This window comes from Mustelus asterias, chromosome 1 (assembly GCF_964213995.1).
Source record: "Mustelus asterias chromosome 1, sMusAst1.hap1.1, whole genome shotgun sequence".
Classification (NCBI taxonomy): domain Eukaryota; kingdom Metazoa; phylum Chordata; class Chondrichthyes; order Carcharhiniformes; family Triakidae; genus Mustelus; species Mustelus asterias.
This window is the reverse complement of record NC_135801.1, coordinates 132,170,767-132,191,597: the sequence shown is the minus strand read 5'-3', so window position 1 is coordinate 132,191,597 and position 20,831 is coordinate 132,170,767. Positions and strand designations below refer to the sequence as shown.

The following is a 20,831-nucleotide window of genomic DNA, read 5'->3' as shown; positions in this document are numbered from 1 at the left end:
TCTGCATGCATTCTCAAATCCAGGCAATGCAAGGTGATCTCCTTCAAGAAGGTCTCTCAATGCCCTTCCAGGGATTCACTGCAATTTTCATGTCATTACACAGTACTGCAGTAAAATAGTTTCGGAGGAGGAGGCAGGGCGACAATTTTAATTGCCATTATTTAACAGGATTACATTCTTTGTTTCCTCTCAAACATTTGAAACAAGGCCAGCAAGCTGAAACTATCTGTCTCAAAAAAATCAAATGGACCTTTACAATTTCAACTGATTTTTCTAACATTCATGATCACCATTTGGAAGCATAAAAACATGGTCAAACCAAAAAGTTTGCAAAGCATCCCAAAGTCAGTTCAATGCTGTCACGACTGATGTGAACAAACATTAATGAGGAAACAAGAGGCAACACAATTTCAATTATTTTTCCTCGGAAGAAAATTATAAGGAAACTAAGCAGTAAGAGAAGAACCATCTTTTCAAAGAAACACATTCACAGAAAACAATTTTGAAGTACATTCATGATTTAGGTACTCAACTGTATTTTCAAATTACAATTTATCACCTTCTTCCCCTTTCTCCTCAAAATATTATCTACTGATGTTTGGTTTCACAGGATAAGTCTCGTTAGGCTACTTAATCATTTAGCGTTGACAGTGGACACTGCAGATGAGTCAGGTTCTAACTTTGCTTAACATCCATACATAAAAGAACGTTTTTTAATTCATCACCGCATAGCCATCAGGAGGGGGAATCCTGTCTCTGGTTATTTTTCTGCTACTCCCTTGCTCAAAGGTGCTCAAACTATCAATGCCCCCTGTGGAAATCTAAGTGAGTGGGCACAAGTTGAAGTACTGAAGATTTCCAGCATCCATGAAATCATACAGATTCCTCCAGGCATTGAAAAAAAACTATGCAGACTTCTGAATGTGTTAACTGGCAAATGCATAATGAATAGAAGTTCAATGTTTCATCTTACCTGTCCTTGTACTAAACGCCACAGGGCCAATGTAGATGCGAGGTGTTGAGCTTGCATGGAATCTTCTGTGAGAATTGTGGGACAAACTTCCAGTATTCCATCCTTTTGCCTGTTTATTCTTACACTGAATAGAAGCAAGCCAATATTTAGTGGCAGGTTTATGCCAATGCATACTGATGGGGAATACCTGCATTTTTGCAATTAGCTCAGCACTGAAACCAATTTGAAATTCCTTCCCATTTTTGGGAAAGGGCATCACGTAACTTAGCTAACAGACATACCTATCTCCATTTTTAAAAAATTCTAAATGCAGTCTATTGCTCCCCACATAAACATTATTAATTAAATAATGCTAAGATACCATACATAAAGCCAAGGAAATTCTGTTAGGAAATATTACAGCTTTCCCCATTGCAGTTAACTGTAACTGTTTGTGCAATAATCAAAACAATGAAATTAAAAAGCATAAAACATAACATCTGATAACAAAAAAGCTCAATATTTTGGATTGTCATCCTGCTTTAGATACCATACTGAATGATATCAAGAGGAAATCATAGAAATCATAGAAACCCTACAGTGCAGAAACAGGCCATTCGGCCCATCAAGTCTGCACCGACCACAATCCCACCCAGGCCCTACTCCCATATCCCTACACATATTACCCGCTAATCCCTCTAACCTACGCATCTCCGGACACTAAGGGGCAATTTTAGCATGGCCAATCAACCTAACCCGCACATCTTTGGACTGTGGGAGGAAACCGGAGCACCCGGAGAAAACCCACGCAGACACGAGGAGAATGTGCAAACTCCACACAGACAGTGACCCAAGCCAGGAATCGAACCCAGGACCCTGGAGCTGTGAAGCAGCAGTGCTAACCACTGTGCTACCGTGCCGCCCTGAATGCCTGAGAAGGGAGAAAAAAGCGTGAAGGAGCCAAGAGTCAGATATAACTATTACACCTAATCTGTATCGCATGAAGGATGCTCTGTTCAACTTACCAAGGCAGTTTCCAAACCCACAACCTCTATCATCTTTAAAAATGGCTACAGTACATTCAAACTACGTCACCATAAGTTCCACACCAAGTAACTCACCATCCTGAATTTGGATTGCATCACTATTCCTTCACTGTCACAGATCCAAATTCCTGGAACTCTCTGGCAGCATAGCGGGTCCCTGGCACTGCTGCCTCACAATGCCAGGGACCCAGGTTCAATTCCTGCCTCAGGTGACTATGTAAACTCCACACAGACATTCTCCCCAGGTCTATGTCAGTTTCCTCTGGGTGCTCTGCTTTCCTCCCACAGTCCAAAGATGTGTGGGTTACATTGATTGGCCATGTTAAATTGCCCCTTAGTGTCAGGGGATTAGCAGGATAAATACATGGGGTTATGGGGATAGGGTCTGGGTGGGATTGTTGTCGGTGCAGGCTTGAAGGGCCAAATGGCCTCATTCAGCACTGCAGGGATTCTATGATTCTATTTAATGGCACTGTGGAAGTACAAGATGGAGCTAGCCGTTCAAGACAGCGGCTCACCATCACTTCAATAGCAATTAGGCATGAGCAACCAATGCGAGCCTTGCCAGGGTTGCCCATATCTCAAAGAACAAGTAAAAGCAGAGGCAAGCATGGGGGAGGCGAGGAAAAAAAACAACAGGGAAGGTCCGCGATGGTGTGGAAGGCAGGAGAAAGTAAATGATAAAATGACTGAGTTTATTTTCACTGGATGGACTTCAGTGGTTTACAATCATCTTCAAAGACAATTAGTGATGGGCAACATTGGCTTTGCTAGCAATGCTCAAATCCCATGAAATAAAAAAAGTATGTGGTGTTTGGTGCCCAGCATGATCACCTCAAATGAGGGAGATCAGATGCAGAACATCGCTGTTCAGTCTGCAGAACATCGCTGTTCAGTCTGCAAGCGTGACTACCAGGTTCTGGTCACCTGTCATCTTATTTCTGTCCCAATCTCAGTTCAACTTCTTTACAGCCTTCCAGACTTGACAAGGAGTTCAAAAATTTCAAATTGACTGCTGCCAATGCTGCATATGCGCAGCCATAGCAGGGCCGCTGCCTTTATAGGGGACAATGAGCAGCAGAGCAGGCACGTGTGGTCTTCACTGGCCCTAGAATTGGAAATAATTCAGCACCAGCAAGTTCACACTTTTAACCATTTCCTCCATTCATAGCTCACCCAACCTCCTGAGACAGGGCTGAACAAAACAAGTGGCAAATGGGACGCTCTCCGTCTGCCAAATCCACACCCCTAATGCAATTAAAATGGCACATCACGTTCTCTTTAGAAATTTATTAAAAGGTGAAATATTTTTTAAAATGGCTGGGGAGGAGGAGGAGAAGAGAGAGAAAGCAAGAGAGACAGGGAAATGACCACACCCAGAGTGCCCACCATATTGTGGGTTGAGGAAGGGTGGAATTATTTGAACTAACAATCTATTTAATTAGTTAAGAAGGATGGTCCAGCTGAATGCATTTATTTTTAAATGGTACAAATCCTTCTTTTTCAGTATAAATCATTTTGGGATATATGGGCAATGAAATAATTAATAGTCATAAAGTTTGAAGATTGCTGAAAAAACTACAGCGATTGCCTTCTGCAATTTATGTCATTGCATTCTGTGCATGTGCTGACAAGTGCACATGCACAGAAGCTCAGTCACCATCTTGCATTGGCAGGAGTTAGCATTTCAAATTATTACAACTGCTTCCATTTTTCAGACAGGAGTTGTTATGACTAATATTTGCATCTCCTCATATCCAATCTTTTATTTCTTTCCCAGACTAATTCCTGGGTTGGAGGCTTGTCTTATCATGAGGACACCAAGGTTTCTTTGTAAATCTAAACTTTATCTCTTAACATTTGAGGAATACTCTAAACATTTGTTCCCTCTACTAAAGTGAATAATCTCAAACTTTTCCACATTATATTGCATCTGCCAAGTTTTCCCCAATATTCCCACAGCCACTGATGTCATTAGTATCCAGAAATCTATCAATGCTTTCTAGAATATGCTCAGCAATTGAGTTTCCCCCATCTTGCTAGGGCAGAGAATTTCACAGATTCACCACCCTCGGTGAAGAAATTTCTCCTCCCCTCAGTCTTAAATGGCCTGCACTTTATTTTGAGACACTGTCCCCTTGGTTCTGGAGTCACCAGCCAGGGGGAAAAAATCCTTTCCATATCTACACAGTTCCTTTAAGAATGTCACAAGTTTCAATGTGATCATCTCTTATTCTTTGAAACTCTTGAGAATACAGACCCAGTTTCCCCAATCTCTCAACGACAACCACACCTCCCAGGAATCTCTGCTGCTCTCCCTCTATGGCCAAGCACATCATTCCTGCATTCAATACTCCAGATGGGGTCTCAAAAATGCTCTTGTGCAATTGCAACAAGATATTCCTGTACTCAAATCCCCTTGTGATAAAGGGCAACATAGCATTTGCCTCCCCAATTGCTTATTAAACCTGCGTGCTAGCTTTTAGCAACTCATGAACTTGGACATGCAGATCTCTTTGGACATCAACACCTCCCAACCTGTGATAAGAAATATTTCTGTTTTTTCTACCAAAGCGAATAATTTCACATTGTTCACATTCTATACCATCTGCCATGCTAAAGTTAAAAGTTCAAGTTTATTTATTAGTTACAAGTAGGCTTACATTCACATAGTAATGAAGTTACTGTGAAAATCCCCTAGTCTTGGCCACTCACTTCGCCTGTCCAAATCCTCTTGAAGCTCCCTTGTATCCTTACAATTTACATTCCCACCTAATTCTGAGCAGATTTGGAAATATTACATTTGGGTCCTCATATCCAAATTGTTTATGTAGATTGTGAACAGCTGTGGTCCAACCTTGATCCTTTCACTACCCCACAAGTTACAGCCTGCCATCCTGAGAATGATGCATTTATTGCTACTGTTTTCTGCCTGTTAACCAATCCTTAATCCATGTCAGTATATTACCCCCTAACCCATGAGCTTCAATTTTGCTAACGCACCTCCTGACTTTATCAAATGCCTTCAAAAATCCAAGTGCACTATGTCTACCAATTTATTATCAATTATGTGACTTACATCCTCTAAAAACTCCAACAGGCTCATCACTAGGGATCCACGGTGAGCTGGATACAGAACTAGTTTGGTCATAGAAGACAGAGTAGCAGTGGAAGAGTTTTTCTGGCTGGAGATCTGTGACCAGTAGTTTTGATGTGGAGATGCCGGCGTTGGACTGGGGTAAACACCAGTTTACACCAGTAGTGTTCTGCAGGGATCAGTGCTGGGACCCCGATTTGGAGGAGAATGTGGATGGTCTGGTAAGTAAGTTTGTGGATGATACAAAGATTGGGGGAGCTGCGGATAATGAGGAAGATTGCCAGAGGACACTGCGTGATGCAGATAGGCTGGAGACTTAGGCAGAGAAATGGGAGATGAAATTTTGGAAGGTCTAATGCAGGAGGGAAGTATACAGTAAATGGCAGAACAATTAGAAGCATTAGCAAACAGAGGGATCTAGGCATACAGGTCTACAGTTCCCTGAAAGTGGCAACACAAGTGGATAAGATGGTCAAGGCGGCGTATAGCATTCTTGCCTTCATCGGTCAGGACATAAGAGTATAAAAATTGGCAAGTCAGGTTGCAGTTGCATAGAATTTTAGTTAGACCACATTTGGAATATTATGTACAGTTCTGGTTGCCACACAACCAGAAGGATGTGCAGGCTTTGGAGAAAGTACAGAAAAGATTTACCAGTATGTGGCCTGGTGTTAGCTATGAGGAGAGATTGGACAAACCTGGTTTGTTTTCATTTGAATGTCGGAAGCTATGGGGGCAACCTGATATTAGTTGACAAAATTATGAGAGGCTTGGATAGAATGGATAGTTAGACTCTTTTCCCGAGGGTAGAAATGTCAATTACCAGTGGAAATAGGTTTTAAGGTAAAAGGGGGAAGTTTAAAGCAGATGTGAGGTGCAAGTTTCTTTTTGAAACAGAGGGTGGCAAGTGCCTGGAATCCAGAGGAGGTGGTAGAAGCAGATAGAATCGCAATGTTTAAGAGGCAACTTGTCAGATACATGAATAGGCAGGGAATAAAGGGATACGGACCGTGTAGAGGCAAAAGGTAATTAGTTCAGAAAGGCGTCATGTGTCGACGCAGGCTTGATGGACACAGGGCCTGTTCCTGTGTTGTACTGTTCTTTGTTCTAACATGCATGATTTTGTTTGGGTCTGAATGGCAGAGCAAGAAACCCAGAACTTTAGTCTTATGCCACATAAATAAAAGGTCTGTGGAGAAGATTTAGTTTATGTTTTGCACCTACCAGCCAATGCCACCTCCTTTCCCTTTTTGCCTGTTCTTCCAAAATGTCAAATTGTTAAGGATCAGTTCAGAAACTCCCACGGCTATTATTATGAGTTCGCTTAAGCTCCAGCTATTTCTGATTTTGGCAGTGAGCACAAGACGTTTCACTCCAGGTGTGATTCCATTGATTCACTAGGAAACTTTTATCAAAACATTCTAGGTGGGATGCCTAACATTGGTAGTGGAGAAAATTCTCAAATCCATTATCAAGGACCTTTTCGCAGAGCATTTAGAAAGCAGTGGCAGGATCAGACACAGTCAGCATGAATTTATGAAGGGGAAATCGTGCTTGACAAATCTGTTGGAATTCTTTGAAGATGTAACTCGTAGGGTCGACAAGGGGGAGCCAGTCAATGTGATATATTTGGACTTTCAGAAAGCGTTTGACAAAGTCCTGCACAAAAGATTATCGTGCAAGATTAAAGCGCATGGGATTGGGGGAAGTGTGTCGAGATGGATAGAAAACTGGTTGGCAGACAGGAAACAGAGTAGGAGTTAATGGATCCTTTTAAATTGGCAGACAGTAACTAGTGGGGTACCACAGGGATCGGTGCTGGAACCCCAGCTATTCACAAGATATATAATGATTTGGAAGAGGGAACAAAATGTAACAGCTCAAAGTTTGCGGATGATACCAAGCTGGGTGGGAGGGTGAACTGTGACGAGGATGCAGAGATCCTTCAGCGTGAAATGGACAGGTTGGGTGAGTGGGCAAATCAATGGCAGATGCAGTATAATTTGGATAAATGTGAGGTTATTCACTTTGGAAGCAAAATCAAGGCGGCAGATTACTACCTGAATGGCTGTAAACTGGGAGAGGGGAGCGTGCAGAGGTACTTGGGTGTCCTTGTGCACCAGTCACTGAAGGTAAGCATGCAGGTGCAGCAGGCGGTGAAGGCAGAAAATGGTATGTTGACTTTCATTGTGAGAGGTTGAGTACAGGAGCAGGGATGTATTGGTGCAATTATACGGGGCTTGGTGAGGCCACACCTAGAGTATTGTGTGCAGTTTTGGTCTCCTTTTCGGAGGAAGGATGTTCTTGCTGTCAAGGAAGCGCAGCAAAGGTTTACTAGGCTGATTCCGGGGATGGCGGGACTGATGTAGGAAGAGAGATTGACTAGGCTAGGATTGTTTTCACTGGGAGTTCAGACAAATAAAGGGGGGGGGTGGGGGGAGATTCTCAGAGACTTATAAAATTCTAACAGGACTAGACAGGGTAGATGCAAGATGTTCCCGATGGTGGGTGTATCCAGACCAGGGGTCACAGTCTGAGGATACAGGGTAGACCATTTAGGACGGAGATGTGGAGACATTTCTTCACCCAAAAGTGGTGAGCCGATGGAATTCATTATCATAGGAAGTAATTGATGCCAAAACATTGAATGTATTCAAGAGGCGGCTCGATATAGCACTTGGGGTGAATGGGATCAAAGGTTATGGGGAGAAAGCAGGATTAGGTTATTGAGTTGGACGATCAGCCATGTTCGTGATGAATGGCAGAGCAGGCACGAAGGGCTGAATGGCTTCTCATGTTCCCATCTTCTATGTTTCTATGCTAACAGTACCAAAAACAATTGGAGTAACTTTTACCAATTGAATTACTCAAACATGCTAAGATATAATTCTTAACTACTAGCTTATCTCTATTAGTTCCAATTCATGCAATGGTCTTCATAGACATAAACTCCTCTTCAAAATTAGTTAGCAAAAACAGGCCTCTGTGTTGGTACACTGGCTGCTGAAGGCGGCCATTTTCCAAAGCCATATTTTTATTATCTCATCAATATTCACCTCATTAAACATATTCATTCATTGGACTGATTGGCACCATTCATAACGTGCCCACACTGCAGAGGGGAACATCCGAATGGACATTCGTTTAAAGCCCCCTCTGCACAGCTGAGAGACCTTTAATTCAAATTTGACAGAAGATCCTTATTCTGCCCAGCAACAGCACGAAGCTGCATTTTAAAACAGCCCTTGGCCAGAAGATCGGGATATCTGCGAGTCAAGACCTGGCAGTGGGATATATGGCACAACTGTACTGTAAATAAAATATTATGGGAATAAAATGGCCAAGGCAGGCAAAGAAACTTAATAAACCAGGATAAAAAGAATAAAAGATTAGATTAAATCCCCCTACACACAGCAGGACAAAATGACATTAACATCTAATCTCGCAAGCATAGAATACAGACACAAACATCGGAGGTCGATTTAGATAAGGGGACACATCGAGAGGATAATGGGAAACACATTAAAACACCGGGGCAAGAACAGGCAGTCCCATTAACACGGACACACCATACAGATGCAAATTGACAAAGTCTACCAGGGAACTTCCTGACCGGATAGGATACATATTCTTAGTGTTAATCTGTTCGAATCGAAACTGCCCGCCAAATCTTCAGGGCACCAATTAAAGAATCCCGCCACTTTTTAGGTATTGTAAAAATGGATGAGCAAATGTTCCCGCTCGAGTTTGGATTCCTATAAATATCCAGAGCGAATGTGTAACTGTTGAGATCGTGGCCAAGCCACTGTTTCTGAGCTGGCTACACGGGTCTCCCTGGGATCCCAGTAATTGTACAATAAAGAAAAACACTTTGAACCTTGCCTTGAGACTCGACCTCTTGAATGCACTGGTACAAGGGATTTTTCCCTACAACACTGCTATTCCTCAAACCTCCAGAATACCTCTGAAGAGAGGTACCAATTTTCTAGCAGGTCCCAACTTCAATCGAGAGATCGAGGTGATATAAAGATATAAAAACATTTTTTTTTAAAAAAAAGACACAGGATCGTCATAGAATATCCTCGAATATTTTTTCCCAGTTTTGGTCACCCTGCAGCCATGCTTCTGTTATAGCAATGAAATCATACCCATTTGCCTCTATCTATGCCTTGAAATCATCCAACCTGTTGCAAACGCTGTGTCCTTAACTTGCCTTTTTGACATTATTCCACATTCAAAGTTGAGTTGATTCTTGCCTTCATTTCACCAGTCTTCTAATTTCACATGCCACTTTTCTACTTCCCATTCCCAACTCAAGTTCCTTCCAATCTGAGCTACCCCTCATGGTTCCCACCCTGCAGACAAGTACGTACCCAACAGGACGAGCAAATCTCCCTGCAATAAAGTTAGTGCCTTCATTTTAAAGTGCAACCTGTCCAGCTTGTGTAGGTCCCCCGCCCCAGAAATCACATGCCTTTCTTCCGAAAGCAATTTTCTAGCCAGGTATTTAATTGATCAGTTTTCCTTGCACGCGACACTTGGGAGTAATCCTGAGATTACTGCTCGAGGTCCTGCTTTTTAATTTCCTGACTAACTCCCTAAAATCTTCTTTCAGGACCTCATCTATCTTTTTACCCAAGTCATTGGTACCAATGTGGACCATGACCTCTGGCTGCTCACCCTCTCCCAGAAAAATATCCTGTAGCCACTCTGTGACATCACCCTGGAGTCAGGTTTGCTGCTGAAGAAGTACCTATCCAAATCTCAGACTATGGGACTCCTGTCTGAAGTGGCTTAGCCACCCCTGGTGCCATGGACTTGGCTCTGGCTGCACTCCCCCAAGGAAACACTGCCCTCACCAGTATCTAAAATAAGAAATTGATTAGCAAGACAGACTCAAGGCATTCTGTGCTACCTGCCTGGTTTTCAGACTGCCTGACGGTCACCCATTCCCTCTCTACCTGCATGCTCCTAACCTTCAGTTTTACCGCTTCTCTAAACATGTGATCTCCTTGGTTCTCTACTTAACTTGGAGCATCAGCACCAATTGTAAAGTGAACTGTATAACTTATCTTCAACTAGCTGAACTCTAGCTCCTGTTAGAAAGAATTCCTCACTGGACTCTGGAAATCACAAACTACAGAAATAGATATCAGTTTTTTACTCCTATCCATAGCTGTATAAAACTCTTTATCGTGTGTGCGTGGTAGAACAGGAAGTTGCGAACAGTCATCCCTTGGGTTTTCAATGTGAAATAAACTAACCTTCTCATGAGCCATAATGCAATTTTGTTGCACGATGGCACAGTGGTTAGCACTGCTGCCTCACAGTGTCAGGGACATGGGTTCGAATCCTGGCTTGGGTCACTGTCTGTGCGGAGTCTGCACGTTCTCCCAGTGTTCGCGTGGGTTTCCTCCGGGTGCTCTAGTTTCCTCCCACAGTCCAAAAGACATGCTAGTTAGATGCATTGGCCATGCTAAATTCTCCCTCAGCGTACCCCAAAAAGGCGCTGGAGTGTGGCGACTAAAGGATTTTCACAGTAACTTTATTGCAATGCTAATGCAAGCCGACTTGCGACACTAATGAATAAACTAAACAGGCTATTCATAAATTGAATCACACAAACCATAAGTTTGGGAAACTAAGCCACCATAAGCTTTAAAAATAATTCAAAATACCTTTGGCTTTGAGAGGAAGCAATTGATGCCTCTCTCCTGTCCATAACGCTATTCATCAATCCATGTTGACTGCCCAATCACATTTTTTTTCTTTTCAAATAAATTGTATCATTTTCCTACTACTAATGTCCTACAGTGCAGAGAGGCGCCATTTGGCCCGAGTCTGAACCAACTCAGAAAAAGCATCCCACCTAGGCCCTCCCCTCCATGTCTGTAAAGCCATGCATTTACCATGACCAATCCACTTAACCTACACATCTTTAGACTGAGAGGAAACAGGAGCACCCAGAAGAAACCCATGCAGACAAGAGGAGAACATGCAAACTCCATAGACTGTCACCCAGATTCCTGAAGCTGTGAGGCAGCAGTGCGAACCACCGTACCACCCATATCACCATGTCAAACGAAAGGTCTGCCATTTACTTTTTCTCGTTACTTTCCACTCTGCAGGAAAATTAGAAGAATCACCAAGTTTTGAAAGATAATCAATACATCCCCTATCTCTAAAGCCTCCTCCTTCAATACTTTGGGATATAGCTCATATGATCCAGGGAATTTATCAACCTTCAATCCCATTAATTTTTCGAGTGCTACCCATTTAATTTCTTTCTGTTCCTCATTTTCACTCGTTCCTTGGTTCCCTAGTATTTCTGAGATTTTCTGCATCTTCCTCCATGAACTCAGGCACAAAGTAATTTATTTTCTCTACCCTTTACCTATTCTTCATTATAAAGCCTCCTATCTCTACCTGCATTGAACCCACATTTGATCTGGCTAATCTTTTCCTTTTCACATACCTAAAGGTTTACATTCCGTCTTAATGTTACTTGGTAACTTGCATTCGCATTCTCTTTTCCCTTTCTTTATCAGTTTCTTGGTTTTCCTTTCTTGATTATAGACTACTCCCAATCCTTCAGTTTACTACTTTTTTCTAGCAACCTTAGATACAAGCCATTTCCTTTGACCAATATGTCTCTATTCCCTTGAAGTCCAAGACTATCCTCATCACAGATGACAAAACTTCCAATCTTTGTATGATCCACAAGTTTTAAGATCATGTCCTGCACACCACAGTCTTGGTCATAATCTGGAAGAAGAGGGGTTCCAACAGTGACTCTTGGGGAACTCCATTACAAAAGTTCCTTTAATCTGAAGAACAACCATCACTACTCTGTTTCCTGTCAACCAATTTCTTATCCATGTGTCTACTTTTCCTTTTATTCCACAAGTTAGAATTTTGTTCAAGTCTGTTGTATGGCACCAAATGCCTTCGGAAATCCATGTACAGATCATCAACAACATTGCCCTCACCAATCTTCTCTGCTGCTTCAAAAAACTCCAGCAAGTTAGGTAAACATGATTTTCCCTTAATGAATCCACACTGGCTTTCCTCAATTATCCCACACTTACCCAAGTGATTGTTGATTTGTCCTGAACTATACTTTCCACAAATTTACCTACCATTGAAGTCAAACTGACTGTAGTTTCCTACATGATCACTGCACCCTTTTTTGAACCAGGATGCAACATTTACAATTCTCCAGGGGCACCACACCACCATGTCTAAGGCCAACTGGGAAATGATCACCAGTGCTGCTGTATTTTCTATTCTCAGCTCCCTCAGTATCCTTGGATGCATCTCATCCAATCTTAGTACCTTGTCAATTTTTAGTGAAGATAACCCAACATCTCCTTCTCGACTGTAAATTACTTTTCTCTCACCTTGGTCTGGGTAGCATCCTCTTCCTTTGTAAAGACAAAGTACACATTTAATACCTCAGTTATTTCTCCTGCCTCCACGTACAAGTCTCCTTTTTTAAACCCTTCAAATGGCCCTACTCTTTCTTTTAGCACCCTTAGATCACCTGCTTATAGGAGACCTCAGGGTTTCCTTTTATGTTAGCTCCTAGTCATTTTTCATGCTCCCTCCTTGCTTTTCTGATCAGTTTTTTTCACTTCCACTCTGGTCCTTCTAAAGTCAACCTGATTCTCTATTGTCTTCTCAATCTGACATCTGCTGTGCGTGTGCTTCCTCCTTTTCATCTTCACCTCTACCTCTCTCATTATCCAGGGTGCTCTGGATTTATTTGTCCTATCTTTATCCTTGAAGGGAATACATCTTGACATTATCTGCAATACTCTCTCTTTGAGGGTAACTACGGTTCAGCCACTATTTTTTCCGACATTTGATTCTATCTCAACCGACTCAGATGCATTCTCATTCTGTTTACCATCTGCAAGGCACAAGTCAGGAGCGTGATGGAATGCTGTCCACTTGCGTGGATGAGTGCAGCTCCAACAACACTCAAGAACCTTGGCACCATCCAAAATAAAGGAGCCCATTTGATTGGCACCCCTTCCATCTAGAAGGACAAGAGCCATATACACATGGGAACATCACCACCTGGAAGTTTCCCTTCAAGCCACTCACCATCCTGACTTGGAACAAAAAGGAGTGCCATTCATTCACTGTAACTGGGTCAAAATCTCAGAACTCTCTCCCCAACAGTACTGTCAGTGTAACTACGCCACAGGAACCACAGTAGTTCAAGACCATTCACCATCACCATCTCAAGGGCAAATAGAGATGGGTAATAAGTGCTGTCCTAGCCACACCTTGTAAATATTTTTTTTTTAATCTGGTATTATTCAGAGAAAACCCTTTCCAAAAAGTCACTCCCATCTCTAAAAGAGATATTTGGAAAATGGAAGGAGATAAAGCCAAGTAAAACATCTTACTGTGAAGAAAAAGGTGAGCAGAGAGAAAAAAAGGAATAATAAGAGTGTAAAGGACATTAGTAAAACAATCCTTGAAGTTTGAATGGGTTACTTTTTTCAACAAAATCCATGAACTGGAAACCAACAGAAATCACTTGGCTGCAAGAGACAGAAGATCCCTGAAATCCTCATTATTCTCAATGCTACAATTTCAACAAGTTTATGAATTTTAGCAAAAGGTATAACAGACGACACAAACCTACACTTCCAGAATCTACCCACAGAGATTTTACGATAGTTCGGAGCTGGACTAGTGGGAAGGTTTTTCCGACACCAATCGATCAGAAACTGCTTAGGAGATTTTCCTGTCCAACTTCGTGCAGTGTAGTCAAAGTTCCGTACATCCTTTGGCTCATTTTTCGCTATAATGGTCATAAAAGGAGAACGGTGAAAAAAGTGATCAGAATTGTAGGGAAAAGAATGCAAAAATGTATTATCCAATCACACGTGTTATATTGTTCAGTTACGTACTTTCCTCTTTTAATTTTGGTGCAGATTCTTCCAGCAAGGTTAAGTTAAGGGCAGCTTCATGCTTATCAGGAAGTCTGGTGGAGCTTTTGTCATTCTTCTTTAGATCTACCATCTTTATTGAGGGATCAAAAGCAGGATGTTTCTCCAACTGTTTAATCTCTGCATCAAAAATAAAAATATAAATTAATTTGTAAGATATACACAGCTTGAGGACACAGAAGTTGACCACTCATGTTAATTCAAGACAAATGGAAAACAACCAAACACCAGCTAGCACAACAATTGATAGAATTCAGCCTCAAAATTACAACAGAACTCAGCAAACAAATGCAATGTATTTTGATGTTATTGCATTACTTGATCAAGTCAAACTTTGAAATAATAAGAATTGAGGATGCTGGAAAATTCAGCAGGTCTGGCAGCATTTGTAAGGAGAAAGCAGAGTTAATGTTGCGTCCTTTTGGCTCTTCATCAGAATTGAAGGTAGGGAGATTGTGTTAGATATTGAAGTGTAGCTCTGAGGGATTGCAACAGAAAGTAGCAACTTTAAAAACAAAAGATAGATAGCCTGGTGTGGGAGTGGGAAATGGTAGAAAATGACTCTTTGCATGCGGAAGGGAGTGAAATGGACAATGAGAACAAAGAGGACACCCATCATCGCAAGCACCATCATCTATCATCCTCCACCATTTTGCCAAATCTAGCACAATGCTACCACAAAACACATCTTCCCCTCATCCCTCCATTAGCATTCCTCAGGGACTGCTTCACTCCTCCATCACACCCATCTCATGCGCTGCCCATGGCATTTTTCCTTGCAATCGCAGAAGGGTACAATAACTGTCCCTTTACCTTCATCTCCTCTCTCCTCACCATTCAAGGTTCCAAACACTCCACCAAGGGCAGCACGGTGGCACAGTGGTTAGCACTGCTGCATCACAACGCCAGGGACCTGGGCTCGATTCGCGACTTGGGTCACTGTCTGTGTAGAGTCTGCACTTTCACCCCATGTCTGCTTGGGTTTCCTCTGGGTGCTCCGGTTTCCTCCCATAGTCCGAAAGATGTGCTGGTTCGGTGCATTGGCCATGTTAAATTCTCCCTCAGTGTACCCAAGCAGGCGCTGGAGTATGGCGACTAGAGGATTTTCACCGTAACTTTATTGCAGTGTTAGTGTATGCTTACTTGTGACACTAATAAACTTTAAACTCCTTTCATGTTCAGCTGCATTTCACTTGCACTTCCTTCAATTTGATCTAATCTATTCACTGCTCCCAAAGCAGTCTCCTCTATACTGGGGAGAACAGAGACCAGGTGATCACTTTGCGGAACACCTTTGCTCATTATGCAAGCATGACCTCTGTCTTCCTCTTGCTTGCCACTTAGCACCTTGTTTTCATGCCCACATGTCTGTCTTTAGCCTGCTGCAATGTTCCAGTCAAGCTGCACAAGCTGGAGGAGCAGCACCTCATCTTACAGTTGGGCAAGTTGCAGCCCACATGACTCACCATCAAGTTTGGCAGCTTTAGATGGTGATCTTTTTCCTCCATCTTAAACACTTGTTTAAAAAAAAATCCCATACATGTATTGCATCAATGCAATCCCAGCCACGACCCCTCCTTTTACTTTTTGTTGCAATCTCTCACAGCTACTCCTCAATTTCCAACATTTTTCACCCTTGAGTTCCGAAAAAAATCATAAGGACTCGAAATGTTATATGTGCTTTCTCTCCTTACAGCTCCTGCCGGACCTGCTGAGTTTTCCCAGCATCTTCTGTTCTTGTTTCAGATTCCGACATCTGCAGCATTTTGCTTATTTTTGAAATAACTTGCGTTGAGTAAAAAGTGTTATCTTACTTTCTTAGGGGTTTTTATCTAGGCAAAATAAGGTCTTTCATACCTTGGCCTTTTTAGTTCAAAAACAATTTTTTTTGCTCTTTTCTGTTGGATGATCACAGTTTGCAACAAAAATTAAACTTGACATTCTAAAAGATATAGATATATATATCCACATGTCACAACATTTTTAACACCTCAACAACTCAAGAAGTTCTTTCTAAGTTCAGTACAGTTCTAAGCCTAAGCTAATTCATCTTTACTTAATGCAGCCTTAAGTCCCATATTTTTTCAGCCCCAATGTGTCATTGGGCTGGAACAGGTATCTTGTGCCATGACCCATTCATTAGGATATTTTTCTGTCACCTTCAACAATATTTTGCACTATTATTTTCTGCAATCATGAGCTAACAACAGAGTGGCAAGGGCAACAATACATTTGGGAGATTAGTGAAAATAACGACCAACAGTGCATCGCCTTAACCAATTGATAATTAAAAACTGAGAAACAGGAACAATGGAGAAACAAATGCAGAATGGATGACTTAAGTCAAATTAAATGAAAAAATGGGGCATAGACAAAAAGAGACAAAGAAAAATTGAAGATTTTTTTTCACAACAGTATTTTACCATTTCAAGGAATGAGACTCCAGTTTATATTGGTCAATGTTTGGGCCAAAAGGATCAATTGGCACTGTAATGACAATTATATTAAAAAGGTGTTTGTACTGTTAATTGTCAGATAATTTTTGGTGAGGATTTAGTGGGCAAATACCCAAATGCCTATCCATTGGGTCTTAAAAATAGCCATGAGGCCAAGGGTAACTTGACCTTTGTCAAAAGCAAACAGAATTGCTGAGTAAATCAACAATCATTCTGGAGATTGTTAACTCATGGTGTATTTCATAATCCTCCAAAACTGCTGCTCAAGTTGATTAACAACACCTGTTGTTAACTTGTAGTATTTCTAGAAAGATCAAATCCAGTGACTCTTCTGCTATCAAAGATAGGAAATAGGAAAAGGAGAAGGCCAGTCAGTCCTTCGAGTCTGCTCCGCTATTTACTAAGGTCATGGCTGATCTAACAATCATCAATCCACTTTTCTACCTTCTCCCTGGAACCCTTAATTTCCCTACTGATTAGAAGCCTATAGCTGTCAGCCCTGAAAATGTTCAAGTAACCAGCCTTGGCAGCTTCCTGGGCTAAAGAATTCCAAAGGTTCACCAAACAGAAAATATTTTTTCTTGAATCCGTCTTAAATGAACATCCGCTTATTCTGCAACTACGCTCTCTGATCCTACACTCTCCCATGAATGAAAACATCCTCCCAACATTTATCCTGTCTAACCTCCTAAAAATCTTATACATCTCAATCATACTGCCTCTCATTCTTCTGAATTCCAAGGAATTTAGACTCAATCCGTTTTATCTTTCCTTGTATGGCAGACCTTCCATTTCTAGGGTCATCCTAGGAAACCTCCTCTGTACTGCCTCCAATGACAATATCTCTTTCCTTAACTGAGGAGACCAAAACTGTACACAGTACTCAAAATGTAGCATCACGAGTACCTTGTACAGTTGCAGCAACACCCCTTTACTCTTATACTCCAGCCCCATCAAAATACAAGCCAGCATTCTATTTGCCGTCTCTAATAACTTCTGCAGTTGTATGCTAACTTTCTGGGCGTCATGAATAAGAATCCCCAAGTCGCTTTGTGCTGCAGCTTCTCTCCATCTAAGTAATAATCCGCCTTCTCATTCTTTCTTCCAAAATGAACAATCTCACATTTGCCCCACACTAAATTTCATTTCCCAATTTTCTGCCCACTCACTTAACCGGTCAATATTTCTTGTACAAAGGCAAAATACTGCGGATGCTGGAATCTGAAACAAAAAACAGAAAATGCTGGAAAATCTCAGCAGGTTGAGCCAGGTTTAGAATCTGGATGACCCTTCATCAGAGCTCTCTTGGGGCGGCACAGTAGCCAACACTGCTGCCCCTCAGCACCAGGTTCGATTCCTGGCTTAGACATAGACGACATAGAAGAAACCCTACAGTGCAGAAAGAGGCCAACTGGCCCATCGAGTCTGCACTGACCACAATCCCACCCAGGCCCTACCCCCATATCCCTACACATTTACCCACTAATCCCTCTCACCTACGCATCTCAGGACACTAAGAGGCAATTTTAGCATGGCCAATCAACCTAACCTGCACATCTTTGGACTGTGGGAGGAAACCGGAGCACCCAGAGGAAACCCACGCAGACACGAGGAGAATGTGCAAACTCCACACAGACAGTGACCCGAGCCGGGAATCGAACCCAGGTCCCTGGAGCTGTGAAGCAGCAGTGCTAACCACTGTGCTGCTGTGCCGCCTTGGGTCACTAAATGCGGAATCTGCACATTCTCCCAGTATCGTGAGGGTTTCCTCCGACAGTCCGAAAGACGTGCTGGTTAGGTGCACTGGCCATGCTAAATTCTTCCTCAGTGCACCCAGACAGGTTGCCACACTCCAGCACAAGGGGATTCTCACAGTAACTTCATTGCGGTGTTAATGTAAGCCTACTTGTGACAAAAATATACTTTACTTCACTTGTAGCTCTTGGAAACGACTTATATCCTCTTTGAAACCTGCTTTCCCTACACCTTTGTCATCCACAAATTTGGCCTCTAGACATTCTATTCCTTCCTCCAAAAAATTATATATACTGTGAAGAGCTGCAGTACGAGCACTGATCACTGCGACAGTCCACTAGTTACTGCCCTCCAACCGGAGAAATTTGGCCGACAGGATTTCCTGTTCATGAAACCATGCTGACACTTCTTGATCAGAATTAGTGTTACAAACTATCCTATCAATTATTGACTTATGCACTCAAGAACTGTATTGCTCGACTTAATGTACACAACAGAATGCCTAAATGACATTTTCCCTGTTGTTTGAAAACACAACAGAATCTTAACATCCACTGCATCAGCAGACAAAGCCCTCTTGAAAAAAACAAACACTTCTATTGTTAAATTGCATTTATCCAAAATGCATTTTAGAGCGATTTTCACAAGCGTGCCACAGAGTGCTTTCCTTCAAAGTTTCATGTTTCAGAAATATTCTGACCAATTTGGTTTCACATCTAATCTGTGGCTAGACGATGTCAGAATATGTTTGCTAAATTATTTACAATATTTCCATAGAACCTCTACAGTACAGAAAGAGACCATCCAGCCCAACGAGTCTCCATCGACTCTCCCAAACAGCATCCCACCTTCCCCTCCCCCCAACCCCACACATTTACCATGGCTAACCCACCTAACCTACACATCTTTGGACTACTTCACTACATTCATAATTTCAAACTATTACAAAAACATTTACATAATCACAAAGATCATTTCATCTCAAATGTTGTGCTTCATCCTATGAAAATCTTATTATCCCTGTTTTACCATGTCAAGATGTACATGATCTTCAATGCAAGGACCAAAAGTGATCATTTTTTAAAAACAACATAATCCTAATTCTTGCCCTATCAGATCATGCCAATGGCATAACAATTGACTTTTAAAACCACTTTTACAAAAATCCTACAGCAGTACAACATCAGTAAAACAGGAATATACTTACCCTGTTGCAGTATCTTAATTCTATCGCCTGCTTCTCTGTGAGCATGCTTGTTATTATTCTGTTTAAAGGATAGAGCCCGTTCTTTGGTATCAAGTAGCTTTGCTGTCAGTTCCAAATAAAGTTCATTCTGTTGAATAAAAGAGTGAAATTCACTTAACCTTATCCTCAAAAGATCTTACATTTATTGGTAAACGCAATGCTTGATGCTCAACATGAGGTTATACTGAGTTAGGAAATTTCGGTTTGAGTAAAAAGAAAAGCACAGGATCCAAGCCTTCCAAATGACCAGAGGAGCGCCCCTCTGAAATGTCTCTCTTCCTCATGGAGGTGAAACCGCAAGAAAACTAGTCCAAGTTATTTAATTTCAGACAACATACCATTAGGTCCATTAGAAATTGGGGTCAATACTCCTGGGGCACAGACTGCTTATTAAGGCATTATCAAATTTAACTGAGATATTTCCTGCTGTCAAATAACCTGCTGACATTCAGCTGAAGTTCTCATCCATAATAGCATTGCAAGGTACCCGAGGACACTAGCCATTGACAGAATTATAACGCGTCTTCAAGGGAAAAGCAGGGGCATTTCAAGATTCATCACCTCAGGACACATATAAGGCAACTGACTTATGTTTAATATTACAGTATTTATTATTCAACTGAAATAAACTGCAACTTGGGAGAGATATTCATAATCTTAGAATACAGAAATTTACATTTATGAAATATTTGTGATAGCTAATCAATGACCAGGCTAGTTGAAAGAACTAAACAAAAATGCATGTTTCTGTACATCATTCTAAACAATGCACAAAATATTTGATTTACATTTTCTGCTTCAAAGTGTAGCTCAGATTTTATTAGCTTGCAAATGTCATTGTAATTTAAATTGGCTTGTAACAGCCTGGTTTGTAATACTAAGGAAATCACATGTAAAGACTTTCATTTTCCACTCAAATTAAGTTATTTTTCAGCCATAAGCACACTTCAAATTTGCTTACTCAGGAGGTCAGAGTGACTCTTATACTCACTGGATCAAAGCGTTCTTCCTTTTCAGGAGTCTTTTCAGCTATTTCATTATCCTGATCATCACCGTCATCGTCACCACTATTATGAGCCTTTTCAGCATATTGCAAAATCCATTCCTTCATACTAACTTGCGTATTTTGACTTTCAGTTGTCTATCAACAAGAGAACATCACAATTCAAATTCCTTACCATTCAATTCAAAAATGTCAACCTTTTGTCTTTTACAAAATAATTTAAACCAGATATTTGTCCGTACAAACACCAGAACTGTAGTCAAAAAAGGCTGAGTGGTGAGATAACATTGGTATTATGAAACACTTGATA

General features: G+C 41.5%; 1 protein-coding gene across 4 annotated transcripts in view; it reads right to left on the bottom strand.

The window, feature by feature from the left end:
- Positions 1–20,831, bottom strand: part of dhx29 (DEAH (Asp-Glu-Ala-His) box polypeptide 29) — an 89,265-nt gene that overhangs the window by 49,329 nt on the left and 19,105 nt on the right. For all 4 annotated transcript variants that reach the window (XM_078219204.1, XM_078219190.1, XM_078219197.1 and 1 more), the window contains exons 6-10: positions 20,510–20,659; positions 19,480–19,606; positions 14,023–14,181; positions 13,751–13,913; positions 974–1,097 (exon numbers count right to left, since the gene is read on the bottom strand). In XM_078219204.1, the coding sequence (XP_078075330.1) occupies positions 974–1,097; positions 13,751–13,913; positions 14,023–14,181; positions 19,480–19,606; positions 20,510–20,659 (723 nt within the window). The remainder of the gene's footprint in view (positions 1–973; positions 1,098–13,750; positions 13,914–14,022; positions 14,182–19,479; positions 19,607–20,509; positions 20,660–20,831) is intronic.